The 22351-nt window shown below is 42.4% G+C and overlaps 1 protein-coding gene across 1 annotated transcript in view; it reads right to left on the bottom strand.

Moving 5' to 3' along the window:
* ATP8B4 (ATPase phospholipid transporting 8B4 (putative)) overlaps nucleotides 1-22351 on the bottom strand; it is a 932005-nt gene that overhangs the window by 22765 nt on the left and 886889 nt on the right. Inside the window, 2 exon segments of the mRNA XM_053717452.1 lie at nucleotides 19622-19755; nucleotides 20345-20483. Of these exon segments, the coding sequence (XP_053573427.1) occupies nucleotides 19622-19755; nucleotides 20345-20483 (273 nt within the window).

Raw genomic sequence — 22351 nt, 5'->3', positions numbered from 1 at the left:
GATAAAAGTACATTGGAAAAGTGTTTAAAATTACATGCTCTATCTGAATCATGAACGTTTATTTTGGCCTAGACTGTCCCTTTAATACATTGTTTTCATCTAGTGCTCAATTGGAGCGACAACCAAAAACTTTCCCAATAAAAGGTGATGTGAGAGCAATCCTAACTCATCTTGAGTAAGGCTGTGTCACCTGAAATGCGTTGATTTGATTAACTGTGTTCCAGGATGATTTGCTCCTAAGAATTTACCACTATACAAAGCGCTCTGTACTACCGTTTCTTTTTGGAGCTATTACTTCAAAGTGGTTTTCAAGTCAGTGCTGCAACATTGTTACAGAAAATCCATCAGACTTGTATCTCATATCCCAAGTGATGGACGTTACAACTACCCGGTAATCCAGTTTCCTGATTGGCCAGAGACTTGTCACGTGACCCTGTACATACCGACGGAGTACACGCTGCAACGCTTTGCCAGAGGTTTCCAAACAGCACGAGAAGTCAACAGGAGCCACAGAGGATACGGAGAAACAGTATACCAAAAGGTTTCGAATTCTGGGTGAGTCCTTACTGCCTTAAGAATTGGCACAAAGTTTTGTCTTCCAGCAAATTCTGACTGTTAACCACCATCTTGCCTCACATTCACGGAAAATACATCCCCCTCCTTCCCAAATAACAGTTAACAAGCTAAAGATTACAAATCTTCAACTTTCCTCTTTAACCTTGCTCCATCAAGTCCAAATAATTACATTTTTGTTGCATGGACATCTATCAGATGGACATTTTAGAGATTATCCTTTATTGATTCAGACAATATTTTATCATATTTTTATTTGTTTATTATTATATATATATTTTTAGCACCACCGGTGGTTATTTCTTTGTCTACTGATTTTTATGTGTTTATAAATAAATACATTAGAACATATCAGAGTTTTTGCACATCCCTTAGTATTTCTATATCCTATTATACCGTATTTGATCTCTCTTAGCAGCTTTTTTTAGCGCACCCTTTCCTTTCTGTTTTGTAAGGTGTGAAAGGACACATACTCCTTACAGAGACCTGTAGAAAAAGAAAGAACAGAGTCACCAACTTTGGCTTTCTATACCATGGGCAGTAACATGTTAGAAAATCAAGCAAGGACTACCTCACAACTTTCTAACTGCTTTAAAGCCACCACTACCCTACTGAAGAGATTGACGTGGACTACGGCTAGACCCAAAAACTTGCTTGTAGAGAAAAGAAATCAAATTTTTCTTCAGATACCAAACTTCACCTCCTCCATTGACAGAGGCAAAGAGAATGACTGGGGATTATGGGTAGGGGAGTGACACTTGACATCTTTGCTGTGGTGCTCTTTGCCTCATTCTGCTGGCCAGGAGTTATATTCTCACTAGTAATTGAATGACGTTGTGGACTCTCCATATCTTAGGAAAGAAACAATGGTTTAATTCTTAAATTGCTAGCAACCTAAATAAGCAGTGGTTTCCTCCTTTTAATTGTCTGGAACAAACATGGCTAAATGAAGGGTTCAATTTCTGCTGCAAGTATGATACACAATAGTGATTAAACCCTTTGACTGTCATTAACCTTCAGATATCCTAGGGCCAGGTCACCCATGAGTGGTATGCTGCATCTGTCAGTATTGTGTGCAAGGATGTGAAGCAAAGAAAAAGAAGAAAGTGATGAGGCAGGTGCTGCGTGTTGATGCTGCAGCTAGATGGAATTGCCATGAAGCTGCACATCTCCCTAGCTAAAAAACATAATTTATGCTTACCTGATAAATTTATTTCTCTTGTAGTGTATCCAGTCCACGGATCTTCCATTACTTGTGGGATATTCTCCTTCCCAACAGGAAGTTGCAAGAGGATCACCCACAGCAGAGCTGCTATATAGCTCCTCCCCTCACTGCCATATCCAGTCATTCGACCGAAACAAGACGAGAAAGGAGAAACCATAGGGTGCAGTGGTGACTGTAGTTTAATTAAAATTTAGACCTGCCTTAAAAGGACAGGGCGGGCCGTGGACTGGATACACTACAAGAGAAATAAATTTATCAGGTAAGCATAAATTATGTTTTCTCTTGTTAAGTGTATCCAGTCCACGGATCATCCATTACTTGTGGGATACCAATACCAAAGCTAAAGTACACGGATGATGGGAGGGACAAGGCAGGAACTTAAACGGAAGGAACCACTGCCTGTAGAACCTTTCTCCCAAAAACAGCCTCCGAAGAAGCAAAAGTGTCAAATTTGTAAAATTTTGAAAAGGTGTGAAGCGAAGACCAAGTCGCAGCCTTGCAAATCTGTTCAACAGAGGCCTCATTTTTAAAGGCCCAGGTGGAAGCCACAGCTCTAGTAGAATGAGCTGTAATCCTTTCAGGGGGCTGCTGTCCAGCAGTCTCATAGGCTAAGCGTATTATGCTCCGAAGCCAAAAGGAGAGAGAGGTTGCCGAAGCTTTTTGACCTCTCCTCTGTCCAGAGTAAACGACAAACAGGGCAGATGTTTGACGAAAATCTTTAGTAGCCTGTAAGTAATACTTCAAGGCACGGACTACGTCCAGATTATGCAAAAGACGTTCCTTCTTTGAAGAAGGATTAGGACACAATGATGGAACAACAATCTCTTGATTGATATTCCTGTTAGAAACCACCTTAGGTAAAAACCCAGGTTTGGTACGCAGAACCACCTTGTCTGAATGAAAAATCAGATAAGGAGAATCACAATGTAAGGCAGATAACTCAGAGACTCTTCGAGCCGAGGAAATAGCCATCAAAAACAGAACTTTCCAAGATAAAAGTTTAATATCAATGGAATGAAGGGGTTCAAACGGAACTCCCTGAAGAACTTTAAGAACCAAGTTTAAGCTCCATGGGGGAGCAACAGTTTTAAACACAGGCTTAATCCTAACCAAAGCCTGACAAAATGCCTGGACGTCTGGAACTTCTGCCAGACGCTTGTGCAAAAGAATAGACAGAGCAGAGATCTGTCCTTTTAAAGAACTAGCTGATAAGCCTTTGTCCAAACCCTCTTGGAGAAAGGACAATATCCTAGGAATCCTAACCTTACTCCATGAGTAACTCTTGGATTCACACCAATAAAGATATTTACGCCATATCTTATGGTAGATTTTCCTGGTGACAGGCTTCCAAGCCTGTATTAAGGTATCAATGACTGACTCGGAGAAGCCACGCCTTGATAGAATCAAGCGCTCAATCTCCATGCAATCAGTCTCAGAGAAATTAGATTTGGATGATTGAAAGGACCTTGTATTAGAAGGTCCTGCCTCAGAGGCAGAGTCCATGGTGGAAGAGATGACATGTCCACTAGGTCTGCATACCAGGTCCTGCGTGGCCACGCAGGCGCTATCAGAATCACTGATGCTCTCTCCTGTTTGATTTTGGCAATCAGCCGAGGGAGCAGAGGAAACGGTGGAAACACATAGGCCAGGTTGAAGAACCAAGGAGCTGCTAGAGCATCTATCAGCGTTGCTCCCGGGTCCCTGGATCCGTAACAAGGAAGCTTGGTGTTCTGGCGAGACGCCATGAGATCCAGTTCTGGTTTGCCCCAACGATGGACCAGTTGAGCAACCTGGACCTGGATCCGTAACACGGAAGCTTGGCGTTCTGGCGAGACGCCATGAGATCCAGTTCTGGTTTGCCCCAACAATGGACCAGTTGAGCAAACACCTCCGGATGGAGTTCCCACTCCCCCGGATGAAAAGTCTGACGACTTAGAAAATCCGCCTCCCAGTTCTCTACGCCTGGGATGTGGATCGCTGACAGGTGGCAAGAGTGAGACTCTGCCCAGCGAATTATCTTTGAGACTTCTAACATCGCTAGGGAACTCCTGGTTCCCCCTTGATGGTTGATGTAAGCCACAGTGATGTTGTCCGACTGAAATCTGATGAACCTCAGTGTTGCTAACTGAGGCCAAGCTAGAAGAGCATTGAATATTGCTCTTAACTCCAGAATATTTATTGGGAGGAGTTTCTCCTCCTGAGTCCACGATCCCTGAGCCTTCAGGGAGTTCCAGACTGCGCCCCAACCTAGAAGGCTGGCATCTGTTGTTACAATAGTCCAATCTGGCCTGCGAAAGGTCATACCCTTGGACAGATGGACCAGAGAAAGCCACCAGAGAAGAGAATCTCTGGTCTCTTGATCCAGATTTAGTAGAGGGGACAAATCTGAGTAATCCCCATTCCACTGACTTAGCATGCATAATTGCAGCGGTCTGAGATGCAGGCGCGCAAATGGCACTATGTCCATCGCCGCTACCATTAAGCCGATTACTTCCATGCACTGAGCCACTGACGGGCATGGAATGGAATGAAGGACACGGCAAGCATTTCGAAGTTTTGATAACCTGGACTCTGTCAGGTAAATTTTCATCTCTACAGAATCTATAAGAGTCCCTAGGAAGGAGACTCTTGTGAGTGGTGATAGAGAACTCTTTTCCACGTTCACTTTCCACCCATGCGACCTCAGAAAAGCCAGAACTATCTCTGTATGAGACTTGGCAATTTGAAAGCTTGACGCCTGTATCAGGATGTCGTCTAGATACGGAGCCACCGCTATGCCTCGCGGTCTTAGAACCGCCAGAAGTGAGCCCAGAACCTTTGTAAAAATTCTCGGGGCAGTGGCCGACCCGAAGGGAAGAGCTACAAATTGCAAATTGGTAATGCCTGTCTAGAAAGGCAAACCTTAGGAACCGATGATGATCTTTGTGAATCGGTATGTGAAGGTAGGCATCCTTTAAGTCCACTGTGGTCATGTACTGACCCTCTTGGATCATGGGTAGGATGGTCCGAATAGTTTCCATTTTGAATGATGGAACTCTGAGGAATTTGTTTAAGATCTTTAGATCCAAGATTGGTCTGAAAGTTCCCTCTTTCTTGGGAACCACCAACAGATTTGAATAAAATCCCTGTCCTTGTTCCGTCCGCGGAACTGGATGGATCACTCCCATTACTAGGAGGTCTTGCACACAGCTTAGGAATGCCTCTTTCTTTATCTGGTTTGCTGATAACCTTGAAAGATGAAATCTCCCTTGTGGAGGAGAAGCTTTGAAGTCCAGAAGATATCCCTGAGATATGATCTCCAACGCCCAGGGATCCTGAACATCTCTTGCCCACGCCTGGGCGAAGAGAGAAAGTCTGCCCCCCACTAGATCCGTTTCCGGATAGGGGGCCGTTCCTTCATGCTGTCTTGGGGGCACAGCAGCAGGCTTTCTGGCCTGCTTGCCCTTGTTCCAGGACTGGTCAGGTTTCCAGGCCTGTCTGGAATGAGATAGCAACATCCACTGCACACGGCAATTGACAAACAAAACCATGTAACGGAAATAAAGGACAAAGGCTCCAAACTGGTGAAATAAAAAGTCTTGTATTCAGTAACTTAATTTGGCAAAAGCGGTTACAACAGGCAATACAGCAGGTCAAACGCGTTTCATATATATTAAACTTCTTCAGTGACCATCATGTACTATTGCCCATAATGCAGCACTATTTAAAGGGAAAACAAACACACTCCCTCCTTAGTTGAACCAGTCAAACTTCAAAAAGTGTTGCATTATGTATACTACGAATACTGTGTTAAGTGACAGCAAAATACATTTCTTTGTTTATACAAACAATAAACAAAATATTATACCCAAGAATATCATTTCTTAACTCACATATAAACTTTCAGAAAAGGAAATAAATCTGATTCAAAAAAAATTGTAAAAAATTATAAAATAAAAAAACCTAATTTAACTGTTTTAGGTATCCACAAATAATTTAACATCCCATTCAGAATTTAGCCCTACTGGCATTCTGGTATCCAGCTGAAAGATCCAGAAAACCTCTCTTTTACTGAGAGTATTACATCTGTTTCCTCCTCTTGGATGTCTGGCAATCAGCTGGATACCCTGGAATGTCAGCAGGGAACTGTCAGAGTCGTGTTCTTTTCTGAAATGTAGGGAGACAGGTGTAGTGGACTCAGGATCTTCTATGGAACGCAAGTGTTCCAAAAAACGATCTTTTAGAGCCCGTGTCGTTTGACCGACATACTGCCTATAGCACCCCCTACAGGTCAGTAAGTATATAACATAGCAAGAATTACATGTTATATGTTCCTGTATCTTGAATTGTTTTTCATTAGCAGTAGACACAAAGTTTTGACCAAAGGTAGCATAAGTGCAAGATTTGCACCTCCTACTACCACATTTGTAAAAACCTGGTTTTATAGACAACCAATTGTGGCTAGAAATTTTAGGCAACATAGAGGGAGACAAAATCCCTCTTAGTGTTTTTGCTTTACGTGACACAAATACTATTCCATCTTTGACTATGTCACATAATTTGTCATCTGTTTCTAGGATAGGCAATGCTTTACGAATAATGCCACAAATTTGGGCATATTCTTCACTATACGTAGTGATAAACTTAGGCTGACGAAATCTTTCATCTCTTTCCACTTTCTTTTTCTCAAGTAAAGTAGACCTATCCATACCATCAACTTCCTTTTTAATAGACTCTATTTCCTCTCTACAATACCCTCTGTGTATAAGTCTATTCGTCAATTATGCAGAGTGTGATTGATAGCTTTGTTCATTCGTACAATTACGTTTGATTCTGATATATTGGCTTTTTGGGATAGAATGAATTGTATGTTTTGGATGGCAAGACTGTGCATTGAGAATAGTATTTCCTGCAATTGCTTTGCGAAATAATTCAACATCTATTGATTTATTTATTACATTAGACACCAGTCTAATATCCAAAAATGGCATGGAGTCTCTGTTAAATTCTACTGTAAATTTCAAATTCATCAAGTTGTTCTGTAGATATTCTGAAAATTGTTCAATCAAATGTATTGGTCCCCTCCAGACTATCAATATATCGTCGATATAACGACCGTAATAATGGATATATTCTTTGTAGGGATTTCTATCTCCATAGACGTGGGACAGCTCCCACCAACCCATATACAGGTTGGCATAAGAGGGGGCAAACTTTGCCCCCATAGCTGTCCCACGCCTCTGGAGATAGAAACTCTCCTCAAACAGAAAAAAATTATGTTTTAATAGGTAATCAATGGATTTGACAATAAAACTTTTTAGAACATCATCATAGTCAGAAAAATATCTCAAAAAATATTCAATGGCCTTTATGCCCTGTTCGTGAGGGATGCAGGTATATAATGATACCACATCAATGGTTACAAAAACAAATTCCTCCTGCCATACAATTTTCTCTAATCTTTTTACAACATCTGTAGTATCCTTGATGTAACTCAACAATTTCAGAACCATTGGTTGTAAATATCCATCTATCATTTCAGAGAGAGGCTCATTCAATGAGCCAATCCCAGCCACAATAGGCCTCCCTGGCGGATTATTTCTGTCCTTATGGACTTTGGGAAGAAAGTGAAAAATAGCTGTAATCGGATGCTCAGTGTATAGAAACTCAAAGTTATCTTCCGTTATAAGACCATCAAGTAAAGCCTCATTAAGAATGATTTTAAGTTCTCTCTGATAAAAAAACACTGGATTTGATTTGAGTCTCTCATATACTGTAGTATCAAGTAACTGTCTATGTGCTTCTTTAATATAATCCTCCCGATTAAGAACTACAACCTTTCCCCCTTTGTCCGAATTACGAAAAACTAATTCTTTGTTATTAACCAACTCTTTGATAGACAGATATTGATCTCTAGACAAATTGTCTTTCTTATGATTAACAGAGGATATATTGTTATGTAGTTTCTTCAAAGCTGTCTCAACTGTCTTCTGAAAGACTTCTACTGAACTAGACCTAGAACTTACTGGGTGGAACTTAGATTTCTTTTTTAATTTTGAAAGATCATACACATCTTGATTGACACTAAAATACGAATCCTTAGTGTCCTCACCTATAGTTACAAGGTCTAGAAGAGCACATTCATCAGCAAAATCGAAACCACATCTGAGTGGTTCTGGCCTCTCTCTCTGCCTCACTTCACTACCATCTTGTTTAACTTCTGAAAAATGTTTCTTCAATACCAAGGTTCTCACAAACCTATTCAAATCCACTATTGTGTCAAACAAATTAAAATGTGAAGTTGGAGAGAAACCTAAACCCAAAGATAAGACTTGTAATTGTGTTTTAGAAAGTTGAACAGATGACAGATTGATAACATTATACGAATCTATGCATATTTCTGAAATGCTAGTGCCCTCCTCCTCTGTGGATAGCGCCGAGGTTTGGGAGGTTCATGACCTTCCTGACCTGCCACGTCCCCCTCTGCGTACTTTTTTTCTTCGCACTGTGGACTTGTGTTGGCCCCTCTCGTTTTTTGACTGTACTAAAGATGTAGAGGGAGCATGATCATCATGTGCTGTAAGAGCAAATGACGTAGTTACTACAGAGGATGGTGGACTCTCATTAGAAATTTCCAAATCAGAGGAGTCATAATCATACTCCGTATCAGTCTCTGCAAATCTAACTTTTTTATCTGATTTGTATCTTCTATATCTCCTCCTCGTGTCAGACACTGTCCATTTATAGACCTTATTGTTCTCATAGTCTTGTTTGTCACGTAAGATTTTTTGTTTTTTAAAATGCCATAGATTGTCTCTAAATTCAGTAATCACCTTCTGCAACTTCGTATCATATTTGTTAAATACAGGATCTTGACACAAAGGTCGCATATATGATTGCAGTTTAAGCTTTTCTTGACACAACTCTTGATGTATTTGTTTTTTATATTCAATTAATAAATCAATTAATGCTAAAGAGCATTCTGTAAGTATTTTGTTCCATTTATCAATAAATAATTGATCTGTCACCTGAAAAGAAGGAAATTTTCTGATACGGAGCCCTCTTGGTATACGTTGGGCTTTTTTATACATTTGAAAGCTCTTAATATCCATTTCAATACTTGAATCTTTTTTGAGCAAGGAATCCATCTTATAAAACAAACTGTCCAAATTTTTATTAGCCTCTTGCTCAATTACATCTGTACTGAACAAATCTTCCGTATCACTAATATCCTCAGCAAACTGCTGAAACACATATCCTTCGGTTGCCATAATATATGTAACACAATGCCAATAATACGTTTCAAATGATATCACCAATAGAGCCTTATAGTCACAATTTATACCTTCTGGGGTGCCTTACGACTTATAGCTAGAATAGCCTTTTATCGACCACATTCATAAACAAAACAAGGAAAGTCCGTGCCGCTTACCCTCTCCAACCCGGTGGATTCAAAGTAACAGCAACAACATGGGAGCGCTCAGACGCCCGTTCTGTGTGTGGCCTCGGCTCGCGCTTCACGTAAGGTGCCGCCCCTCTTGAGTAGGTCCTGACGTCTCAATGACGACTCCTGGAAACTCCGTCAATCCGGTGCAAGTGGTAAAACGATCCACCACCGCTTGCACTAATATGATAGCAACATCCACTGCACACGGCAATTGACAAACAAAACCATGTAACGGAAATAAAGGACAAAGGCTCCAAACTGGTGAAATAAAAAGTCTTGTATTCAGTAACTTAATTTGGCAAAAGCGGTTACAACAGGCAATACAGCAGGTCAAACGCGTTTCATATATATTAAACTTCTTCAGTGACCATCATGTACTATTGCCCATAATGCAGCACTATTTAAAGGGAAAACAAACACACTCCCTCCTTAGTTGAACCAATCAAACTTCAAAAAGTGTTGCATTATGTATATATGTCTGGAATGAGCAACAGTTCCCTCTTGTTTTGAAGCGGAGGAAGTTGATGCTGCTCCTGCCTTGAAATTTCGAAAGGCACGAAAATTAGACTGTTTGGCCTTTGATTTGGCCCTGTCCTGAGGAAGGGTATGACCCTTGCCTCCAGTAATGTCAGCAATAATTTCCTTCAAGCCAGGCCCAAATAAGGTCTGCCCCTTGAAAGGAATGTTGAGTAATTTAGACTTTGAAGTCACGTCAGCTGACCAGGATTTAAGCCATAGCGCCCTACGCGCCTGGATGGCGAATCCGGAATTCTTAGCCGTTAGTTTAGTCAAATGAACAATGGCATCAGAAACAAATGAGTTAGCTAGCTTAAGCGTTCTAAGCTTGTCAATAATTTCATTCAATGGAGCTGTCAGGATGGCCTCTTCCAGGGCCTCAAACCAGAATGCCGCTGCAGCAGTGATAGGCGCAATGCATGCAAGGGGCTGTAAAATAAAACCTTGTTGAATAAACATTTTCTTAAGGTAACCCTCCAATTTTTTATCCATTGGATCTGAAAAAGCACAACTGTCCTCAACCGGGATAGTGGTACGCTTTGCTAAAGTAGAAACTGCTCCCTCCACCTTAGGGACCGTCTGCCATAAGTCCCGTGTAGTGGCGTCTATTGGAAACATTTTCTAAATATAGGAAGTGGGGAAAAGGGCACACCGGGTCTATCCCACTCCTTGCTAATAATTTCTGTAAGCCTTTTAGGTATAGGAAAAACGTCAGTACAACACTGGCACCGCATAGTATCTATCCAGCCTACACAATTTCTCTGGAATTGCAACTGTGTTACAGTCATTCAGAGCAGCTAATACCTCCCCAAGCAATACACGGAGGTTCTCAAGCTTAAATTTAAAATTAGAAATCTCTGAATCAGGTTTCCCCGAGTCAGAGATGTCACCCACAGACTGAAGCTCTCCGTCCTCATGTTCTGCATACTGTGACGCAGTATCAGACATGGCTCTAACAGCATTTGCGCGCTCTGTATCTCTCCTAACCCCAGAGCTATCGCGCTTGCCTCTTAATTCAGGCAATCTAGATAATACCTCTGACAGGGTATTATTCATGATTGCAGCCATGTCCTGCAAGGTAATCACTATGGGCGTCCCTGATGTAATTGGCGCCATATTAGCGTGCGTCCCCTGAGCGGGAGGCAAAGGGTCTGACACGTGGGGAGAGTTAGTCGGCATAACTTCCCCCTCGACAGAACCCTCTGGTGATAATTCTTTTATAGATAAAGACTGATCTTTACTGTTTAAGGTGAAATCAATACATTTAGTACACATTCTCCTATGGGGGCTCCACCATGGCTTTCAAACATAATGAACAAGTAGGTTCCTCTGTGTCAGACATGTTTAAACAGACTAGCAATGAGACTAGCAAGCTTGGAAAACACTTTAAAACAAGTTACAAGCAATATAAAAAATGTTACTGCGCCTTTAAGAAACACAAATTTTCCCAGATTTTGAAATAACAGTGAAAAAAATGCAGTTACACTAACAAAATTTTTACAGTGTATGTAATAAGTTAGCAGAGCATTGCACCCACTTGCAAATGGATGATTAACCCCTTAATACCAAAAACGGAATAACAAATGACAAAAAACGTTTTTTTAAACAGTCACAACAACTGCCACAGCTCTACTGTGGCTTTTTACCTCCCTCAATACGACTTTTGAAGCCTTTTGAGCCCTTCAGAGAAGTCCTGGATCATGCAGGAAGAAGCTGGATGTCTGTGTCTGTAATTTTTGCTGTGCAAAAAAAATGCTAAAATAGGCCCCTCCCACTCATATTACAACAGTGGGAAGCCTCAGGGAACTGTTTCTAGGCAAAATTCAAGCCAGCCATGTGGAAAAAACTAGGCCCCAATAAGTTTTATCACCAAACATGTAAAAAAGATTAAACATGCCAGCAAACGTTTTAAAATACACTTTTATAAGAGTATGTATCTCTATTAATAAGCCTGATACCAGTCGCTATCACTGCATTTAAGGCTTTACTTACATTACTTCGGTATCAGCAGCAATTTCTAGCAAATTCCATCCCTAGAAAAATATTTTAACTGCACATACCTTATTGCAGGAAAACCTGCACGCTATTCCCCCTCTGAAGTTACCTCACTCCTCAGAATATGTGAGAACAGCAAAGGATCTTAGTTACTTCTGCTAAGATCATAGAAAACGCAGGCAGATTCTTCTTCTAAATACTGTCTGAGATAAACAGTACACTCCGGTACCATTTAAAAATAACAAACTTTTGATTGAAGAAATAAACTAAGTATAAAACACCACAGTCCTCTTACGACCTCCATCTTAGTTGAGAGTTGCAAGAGAATGGATATGGCAGTGAGGGGAGGAGCTATATAGCAGCTCTGCTGTGGGTGATCCTCTTGCAACTTCCTGTTGGGAAGGAGAATATCCCACAAGTAATGGATGATCCGTGGACTGGATACACTTAACAAGAGAAACATAAATTATGCTTACCTGATAATTTTATTTCCATCGTGGGGAGGAGAGTCCACGGCTTCATTCATTACTTTTGAGAATTAAGAACCTGGCCGCCAGGAGGAGGCAAAGACACCCCAGCCAAAGGCTTAAATACCTCCCCCATTCCCCTCATCCCCAAGTCATTCTGCCGAGGGAACAAGGGACAGTAGGAGAAATATCAGGGTATAAATGGTGCCAGAAGATAAATTTAATTTAGGTCCGCCCACAGGAGTCACGGACGGGAGCCGTGGTCTCTCCTCCCCACAATGGAAATAAAATTATCAGGTAAGCATAATTTATGTTTTCCATCTAAAGGGGAGGAGAGTCCACAGCTTCATTCATTACTTTTGGGAAACATATACCCAAGCTTTAGAGAACATTGAATGAAACCCGGAGGGTAAAAAGACGGTGTCACGCCAAGCCGCGCTAGCCGTTGCTAGGGGTGCGGCGTCTCCTTCCCTGCTCGTTGCCAGGGGCAGTGTCGGCTCCAGGTGCGTGCGGCGCTGACGTCATCGCCGCACACTCCGGAAGCCGGTCTGAGCTCAGTGGCGCAAATCTGCGCCTATTTAAATGCTCAAAGAACGATCTGTCACTGCCCAAGTATAGGTGTTATGTGTGCTCCTGGGTGTGACAGATCATTCTTTCTTGTGCCTGATAACTGTTGCTGAACCTGCCTTTCTGACTACTCTACCTGCCTTAACCCTTAAACTGCTGGATTGATAACTGTTGTTGAACCTGCCTGTCTGACTACTCTACCTGCCTTTACCCTTAAACTGCTGTACTGCTATTAGTGTTGCCAAACCCTGCTTGCTTGACCATTCTAGTGGTTTATCCTTGGACTGCTTTACTGTTGCCAAACCCTGCCTGCCTGACCATTCTAGTGGTTTATCCTTGGACTGCTTTTACTGTTGCCTATCCCTGCCTGCCTGACCATTCATCCATGGACTGCTCCTGCTGTTGCCGCTGGGGACTGTCCTGCCTGTGGTGAGTGCCACCTTCCTCACTTCACTAACTGTCTCTGCTCAGGGATATTCCCTATCATTCCGGCTCGACGCCGGTATAACAAGACTACTGGCTGAGTTTGGTCTGATAGAGGAGTATCCCACGAGCGTTACAGGCGGACCCTAATCTGAGGGCACCACAGCCTGTAAAACCTTTCTCCCAAAACAGCTTCCGCGGAAGCAAAAACGTCAAATTTGTAAAACTTTGTAAAAGTGTGTAAAGAGGACCAGGTAGCTGCCTTACAAATCTGCTCCATAGAGGCCTCATTCTTGAAGGCCCAAGACGTAGCCACAGCTCTAGTTGAATGAGCTGTGATCCTCTGAGGAGGCTTATGTCCCGCTGTCTCATAGGCCAAGCGAATCAAGCTCCTCAACCAAAAGGACAAAGAAGTAGAAGAGGCCCTCTGCCCCTTGCGCTTCCCGGAATACACCACAAAAAGAGATGTAGACTGTCTGAAATCCTTTGTAGCCTGTAGATAGAACGTTAAGGCCCGAACCACATCCAGATTATGAAGTAACCTCTCCTTAGAAGAAGAAGGGTTAGGACACAAAGAAGGAACAATTATTTCTTGATTGATGTTACGGTTAGACACCACCTTGGGAAGAAACCCCAAACCGGTGCGAAGAACAGCCTTATCCGCATGAAAGACCAGATAAGGAGGCTCAAATTGCAAGGCAGCCAGCTCAGATACTCTGCGTGCCGATGCAATGGCCAACAGAAAGAGAACCTTCCAGGAAATAATCTTAATGTCAATAGAATGAATAGGCTCAAACAGAACCCTCTGCAATACCTTAGGGACCAAATTTAAGCTCCATGGAGGAGCAGACTGCCTAAAGACAGGCCTAATACTAGACATAGCCTGAACTAAAGATTGAATGTCAGGAAGCTCAGCGAGTCTCCTGTGCAACAAGACTGATAAAGCCAAAATCCGTCCCTTTAAGGAACTGGCGGCAAGACCCTTCTCCAAACCTTCTTGGAGAAAAGACAGACTCCTGGATACCTTCACCTTTTGCCAAGGATATCAGTGTTTCTCACACCAGGACAAGTAAGTCCTCCACACCTTATGGTAGATGCGACGAGTGACTGGCTTTCTTGCCTGAACTAGAGTGTCAATCACACTTTCAGAAAAACCTCTCTTGGCTAAGACTAAGCATTCAATCTCCACGCAGTCAGCCTCAGAGAAACGAGATTTTGATGTTGAAAGGGACCCTGTTCCAGCAGATCCCTGCGACAGGGTAACCTCCATGGTGGAGAGGATGACATACCCACCAGATCCGCAAACCACGTCCTCCGCGGCCACGAAGGAGAAATCAGGATGGCCGAAGCTCGCTCCTGCTTGATGCGTGCCACTACACGAGGTAGAAGTGGTAAGGTGGAAAAATGTAAGCTAGGCTGAATCCCCAATGCACCACTAAGGCATCTATCAGCTATGTCTGGGGATCCCTGGACCTCGACCCATATTGGGGTAGATTCCAATTGAGTCTGGACGCCATGAGATCTATCTCAGGCGTTTCCCATCTGAGACAAATCTCTGCAAACACTTTGGGGTGAAGAGACCATTCTCCTGGATGGAAGGATTGTCTGCTGAGAAAGTTTGCTTCCCAGTTGTCCACACCTGGAACGTGGATCGATGAGAGCGAGCAGCTGTGGGACTCCGCCCAGTCCAAAATCAGAGAGACCTCCCTCATTGCTAGGGAGCTCCTCGTCCCCCCCCTGGTGGTTGAAGTAAGCCACTGAGGTAATGTTGTCGGTCTGGAATCTGAAGAAGCTGAACGACCCCAGAGGAGGCCATGCCCTCAGAGCATTGTAGATTGCTCAAAGTTCCAGAATATTTATCGGAAGGAGAGACGACTCCTGGGTCTATTTTCCTTGTGCCAATCTGGCACCCCAAACAGCTCCCCATCCTGCCAGACTTGCATCCGTGGTCACAATCTCCCAGGACGGTCTCAGGAAGGAAGTCCCCAGGGACATATGCTCCGGACGGATCCACCAAGATAGGGAGTCCCTGGTCCGAGCATCCATGGACATCCACTGTGATAGATCTGAATGATCACCGTTCCACTGTCTCAACATGCACAATTGAAGAGGTCTGAGATGGAACCTGGCGAAAGGGATGACGTCTATGCTGGAAACCATGAGCCCGATCATCTCCATACACGGAGCCACCGAAGGACTTGAGTAAGACCGAAGGGCAAGACAGGTGGACGCAATCTTCCTGCGTCGATCTGTGAAATATTTTCATGGACATAGAGTCTATTATCATGCCCAGGAATTCCACCCTGTTGCTGGGAACCAGGGAACTCTTTCCTGAGTTGATCTTCCAACCATAAGATTGGAGCAATAAAAGAAGATTCCTCAAATGATCCTCTGCGAGGCTGAACGACGGCATCTGGACTAGGATGTCGTCCAAATAGGGCACCATAGCAATGCCCCTGGATCTGGCCACTGCAAGAAGCGCCCCCAGAACCTTCATGAAGACTCTCGGGGCTGTCGCCAGGCCGAAGGGAAGGGCCACAAACTGGAAGTGATGGTCCAGAAACACAAATCTTAGAAACTTGAAGTGGTCCCTCTGAATTGGAACATGAAGGTAAGCATCTTTCAAGTCTATTGTCATCATGAACTGCCCCTCTAGAACTAGGGGCAGAATAGATCTGATCGTTTCCATTTTGAACGATGGAACAGCCAGAAACTTGTTTAAAACACTTAGGTCCAGAATCGGGCGCAATGTGCCCTCCTTCTTTGGAACCACAAAAATATTTGAATAGTACCCTAGACCCCTTCCTGCTTGGGGTACTGGTACGATAACACCTAGAGAGGAGAGATCCCTCACACATTCTAGAAAGGCTGCTCTCTTTTCCAGTCTTGAAGACAGGTTTGACAGGATGGAATCTGCCCCTGGGCGGATGGGACCTGAATCCTACTCCTGTAACACTGGGCGACAACCTCCAGAACCTAAGGGTCCTGAACGTCCTGCAACCAGGCTTCGGAGAAGAGAGACAATCTGCCCCCTACTTGGTCCGGGACCGTCAGGGGCCGCCCCTTCATGCCGATTTTGTCTTGGCTGGGGCTTCTTCTTCTGCTTGGACTTGTTCCAAGACTGAGCAGGCTTCCAAGTTCCCTTGGACTGATCCGCTTTCGTGGCAGGCTGCTGGCGCTGGACCTTGTCCGCACGGAAAGGATGAAAAGCAGATCCTTTAGGCTTAGCCTTCTTATCCTGCGGTAGGAAAGCTCCTTGCCTCCCGTAACCGTGGATATGATCGAATCCAATCCTGGACTGAACAGAATCTTTCATTGACAAGGCAGGGACAACAGCCTCAACTTAGAGGTCATATCCGCAGACCAAGACTTTAGACACAGAGTCCTGCATGCTAAAACGGAGAATCCTGAAACCTTTGTGTTCAGGCGAATTATTTGCATATTGGCGTCACAAATTAAAGAATTGGCGACCTTCAATGCCTTAATCTTATCCTGTATCTCGTTGATGGAAGTCTCCCTCTCAATCATATCACACAGGGATTCACACCAATATGTCGCAGCTCCAGGAACTGTGGCTACAGCCACTGCAGTTGAAAAACAAACCCCGTGTGTTGAAACATTTTCCTTAACATGTGTTCCAACTTTTATCCATGGGCTCCTTAAACGACAAAATATCCTCGAGAGAAATAGTCGTCCGCTTCGCGAGCATAGAGATGGCACCATCCACCCTAGGGGACAGTCCCCCACAGCTCGAGTGAGAGTCCGGAACGGGGAACAGTTTCTTAAAGGAAGAAAAAGGGTAAAAAGGAAGAACTTAATCGCTTCCATTCATTCTTAATAATATTAGCCATCTTAACAGGAACCAGGAAGGTTTGAGGCACCACCCTGTCCTCGTATACCTTATCAAGCTTAGGAAGCTTCGGTTCCGGGACATCCAGAGTAGCAAGCCCTTGCTTCAGCAAAAAGTGCAATTCTCCATCCTAAACCTAAAGTCAGGATCCTCTGCAGCTGGAGGATGAGATGACACGGACTCTAACACCAGAGGAGGCCTCCTCCAAAGAGTCGGAGTGGGCCTCGTCATTGTATAATGCCTCTGATATTTCCATAGGCGTAGACAACCCCTGGCCTGGGCTGCCATGATACGCCCTACGCCTTGCGCTTAGCAGAACGTAGTAAGGCATGGATCACTTTCGATACCGCCATTTGCAGTTGATCCGCAAAATCTGATGGCCAACGAATCTCTCCAGTAGGAGTAATGATTGGACCCTGAGGCGCTGCATGTGCACTCGGAGATGAAACAGGGGAACGCAACCTCACGGAGCCCTCAGAGGTGGACGGCTCAGTAGTACTAGACATCCCTTTAGTTTTAGATGTCGCAACTTTATCAAGGCATGTGGAACACAGTTGAGCAGGCTAATCTACGAGAACCTCCTCACAATAAACACAGGAATGAACTTTGTTAAAGACAGAGTACCCTCTAACACGTCAGAGTCCTCCATAGCTTGCGCTTTTATTATGGACTAGACTAGCTTAAAAAACAGGTACGTTTATACCCTCCAATGGCCGGGGCACTCAACACCTTCTATGACCCGGACTACAGAAACCGCTTCGTCTCCTATGCCGCTGATCACCAGAGGAAGTGAAAATTCCCACCCGGTCAACTGGGGATGCCTCACAGGGCCGCCCTGCACTAAGGAGAAAACGCGCCAAAATCGGCCGCCCAAATACTCTCGGAAGTCAACCTGAAGTCCACCATTGCCAGAGTCACATCTCGCACATAACGCAGCAATAACACAATAAACAATATTATGCATAAACCCCCTGTTCAATAATTCCGACACTAGGAATATTAACCCTTGATTCATAAGATAAAAGCTGCCAAACTGTGACCCTGTCTTCTGTGTTATCATTATGTATAAAAAATGAAACGATCTTACCAGAATCAATGCCGTGAAAAAGGAACACGGCCCTTCAAGTGTGACAGTTGGAAGCATCGCTCCTGACATGGACTTGAGTGCAGAAAGCATGGCAGCGAAACTCATCAAAGCTGATTGCTTGTGGAGCTGTTAATATGAGTCGGAATGGTTTCAGAAAGGCCTCTTCCTGCATCTACGAACTCTAACTTTCATCCAGGCTCTCACTGAGAGGCTGACAGGACTACTTAAAACTCCAGTCCCATTCCAAAGAGTACTACCCTCCATAAGAGACTACTTCTCCGACACTTCTCTGCCATCCTCCTGTGACGAAGGCAAAGAATGACTGGGGGATGAGGGGAGTGGGGAAGGTATTTAAGCCTTTGGCCGGGGTGTCTTTGGCCTCCTCATTGTGGCCAGGTTCTTAATTCCCAAAAGTAATGAATGAAGCCGTGGACTCTCCTGCCCTTTAGATGGAAATGGCATATATTACCAGGCTCCAAGGCTCATTTACCAACCTTGACTCATCTGAAAGTTTATGGTACTGATATTACCCTTGGGGTAAATTATATATAATCAAACCATACTGAGATCATTTGTATAGCAATGAAATTAAATAGTGGTCCATACCTTATATTTTTGTGAATGATCCCAGTGTATTCTTCACTTAAGAACAGTTTATGACTCTGAGTTATTTTCCATTTAAACATATTTTATTGCGAACATATAAATATTTAGTAATTAATTCATTTTGTTGGAAAAAAAATAATAAACACTGTCAGTCTTGTCTTATGGGCTTAATTCTTTTTTTTTTTTTTTAGTTCATTAATTATCTCAACGCTCTTTTGAGTCATTGAGAACATTCTGGAGATATATACTCCATGTGAAAACAATTAACAAAGCATATTGACAACACTCATAAAGGCATTAAAATCCAGGCATACAACCGAATAACGACACAAGAAAAGTGCCATATACCGTTAAACTATTTTATTACTACAGGTATTTTAAATTCCTTTATTATAAACTTGTGGTGTAGATCTGACATTTGCTGGAAATGTCATCATTGTTTTAGATGACAAATGAACAATTATGTGGCCTCTATGAAGAAATCCAGAATTTGATGTATTCTCTATATATAGAAATGACAAATCTATTACTTATTTGTGCAACAGGTAACAACAAGCACAACTTAGAAATTACAGCATGGATTTATCATACAAACTATTTTAATGAGAATATTTTAACAATTCTTTAGATATATACCTGTCCCTCCAGGTATGTCCTACACTATTACAGTTAGTCCTTTCTCTAAATAATATCCACAAGGCATTCTGACTACTGATATTATTTGATAACTAATCATATGCTCCTTATATGTATGTAAGATACTATAAAATGGAAGTGCATATATATATATATATTATATTATATTATATATATGGGTGTGCGTGTTATACAATGGGTTAATACAAGTATACACAATCTTGGTCTACTTATAGATGCACTTGTTTACCTTATCACTTAGTGTTGGAGTCAAATCCACCTTAAGAAATCGGAATGTGAGAACAGGCATGACACAAATCACAGTGGTCAAGGAAAATGACAAGCCAAACCATTTTTTTGACTTAAGGGAATTCCTGGCATTTCCTGTTGATAAAAGGGGTAAATATATTAATATTACTAGAAAAAGGCCAACATGTATGGTGCACAAAAATAAACATTTACTACACACTTGCATTTTACAATACAAGCATGTTTATTAATACCTGAAGATATGTTGTGCATTTCTCATGGTGATATGTAAAAAAAAGTGAATATTAAATTATATTAATTTTTTTTTATAAATCCCCTTATGCATAGTTTAAAGACTGAATTATAATCACAGAATATGTTGGGAGGATAAGGGATGTTGATTGTATTACCTAACTGAACAGTACAACAAAAATTAAAATATGTGTAAAAGGTTTATATTTTAATCAGTGAATAGTTATTAACACGATACATAAAGAAAAACAAATAATCAGCTACAAACAATGTATGACTTAGTGAATGGCAACAACCCTAATTTCACTTCAAGGGTCATTGATTCTTTCAAAAAAATTTACATAGAAAATACAATTTTTAGGAAGAATAGAAAAGGAGGGGCTGGGTGAGATCAACTAGTGTCACCAACACAACCTAAATTATAGCTGTTTAACTAGTAAATCCATAAACATTTTCAGAAAACTCAACTTACCTACAAAAGCAAAATGACTGGGGAATATATCAAATATACCATCACTGTGCATTGCAAATAAAATAGAGAAATACACAGCAAGGCTGCCCCAGATGTAAAAGTGATTGATGGCTGTCCAGTAGCTAGTATCTAAGCCAATCTGTAATGAGTGAAACAAAAACAACTTTACTTCTCAGTACAAAGACATGTAATGTTACAGCAAAGAAAATCCACTTTGGTCAAGTATATTGTTTTGTAGACTTTTTGTTGCCTTATTTTACGTTTAGCATAGCTCCTAATTACAATGTATTTCATTGGCCAGCACCACAACTCCAGTTTGTTAGTTGCACAGGTTTTAGAGGCCATTCAAATCCATCATACATTGTAACATTGTTTTTGAATGGTCTCTCATGACGTTACAACAGCGAAAATCCACCAGTTATTTTAAATGGATAATTTTGCTTATTTTTAAATAACATTGCTCTGATTTTCAGACTCCTAACCAAGCCCCAAAGTTTTAGGAGAATACCGACGAATACCTACTCCAGCTTGCTCCTGTTTGCAGTGAGTGTTCCAGTAACCTTTTAAACAGCGCTAAACTGGAAGCTTCTAAGTAAGTTTTTTAAACGGTTTTAATACTGGAATTTTATATCAGTATTGTGAATATTATTCCTTATAGTAGTGTCTATTACATGCAGTTATATGAAAATTGGTGTATACTCTCCGTTTAACATAAGAAATACCTCCATTTCAAACGCATGAAGCAGTCTTAATCAATATTGAATCAATTAGCTTTTCTTGACTTCTCCTGCGCTGCCCATGTATGTTTTGCTTCTGTGTAGGTCTACCAGAACCCCATGTGTAACAACCCTTCTGTTAAACCCCTTGACCCAATCTGACATACATATACGTCATGCGGTACATTGCCCCATCGTATATATACATCGCAGCTTCAGAAAGCCCCAGCAGACTTAGTTGTAAAGAGGACTGCTGTTCCCGAGCTGCAGGCAATCTTTCCTCATAAGGTAATGGAGCACGATCAGTGTTCTGTTACCAAATGAGTGCAGAATGCCATATCGTTACAGACAATGACACAGTCTGTTTCAATGTCTGTAATGATCTCCTTCAGTGCCGATGGGAGGTGCGGGGTGGAAAGAGGGAGCAGCAAAGAGGTGGAGGGAGAGGGAGGGGCCCTATGCAGCAGAAAATAAAGTATGGAAAGGAGAGGGAGGGAACAGACACTACACTACAAACATTTTTTAGGGTGGGGGCCTACAATTGCAATCACAGGGAGGCACCACTACACTACAGCAAAATAAAATAAATAAAAAGGAAATGTATGCTTACCTGATAAATTTGTTTCTTTTACGATATGACGAGTCCACAGATTTCATCCTTACTTGTGGGATATCGCCTCCTGGTCAGCAGGAAGTGGCAAAGAGCTCCACAGCAGAGCTGCATATATAGCCCCTCCCTTCCCTCCCCCTCCAGTCAAGGAGCAGAGGTGACTGAAGTTTAATAAAAATAAAAACTTGTCTTTCTAAAAATAACAGGGTGGGTCGTGGACTCGTCATATCGTAAAAGAAACTAATTTATCAGGTAAGCATAAATTTCCTTTTCTTTTACAAGATATGACGAGTCCACGGATTTCATCCTCACTTGTGGGATACAATACCAAAGCAATAGGACACGGATTGAAAGGGAGGGACAAGAACAGGGACCTAAACGAAGGCACCACTGCTTGAAGAACCCTTTCTTCCCAAACAGCCCCAGAAGAAGCAAATGTATCAATTATGTAAATTTTGTGGGGAAAAGTATGAAGAGAACGACCAAGTAGCAGCCTTTGCAAATCTGTTCAACAGAAGCATTTTTAAATGCCCAGGAGGAAGCCACAGCCCTAGTAGAATGAGCCGTAATTCGTTCAGGAGGTTGCTGCCAGCAGTCTCATATGCCAAATGGATGATACTCTTCAGCCCAAAAAGAGAGGTAGCCGTAGCTTTCTGACCCCTACGTTTCCCAGCAAAAACA

The sequence above is a fragment of the Bombina bombina genome, chromosome 6 (genome assembly GCF_027579735.1).
Source record: "Bombina bombina isolate aBomBom1 chromosome 6, aBomBom1.pri, whole genome shotgun sequence".
Classification (NCBI taxonomy): Eukaryota; Metazoa; Chordata; class Amphibia; order Anura; family Bombinatoridae; genus Bombina; species Bombina bombina.
Note: the sequence above shows the minus strand (reverse complement) of the source record. Positions and strands in the feature narration are given on the sequence as shown.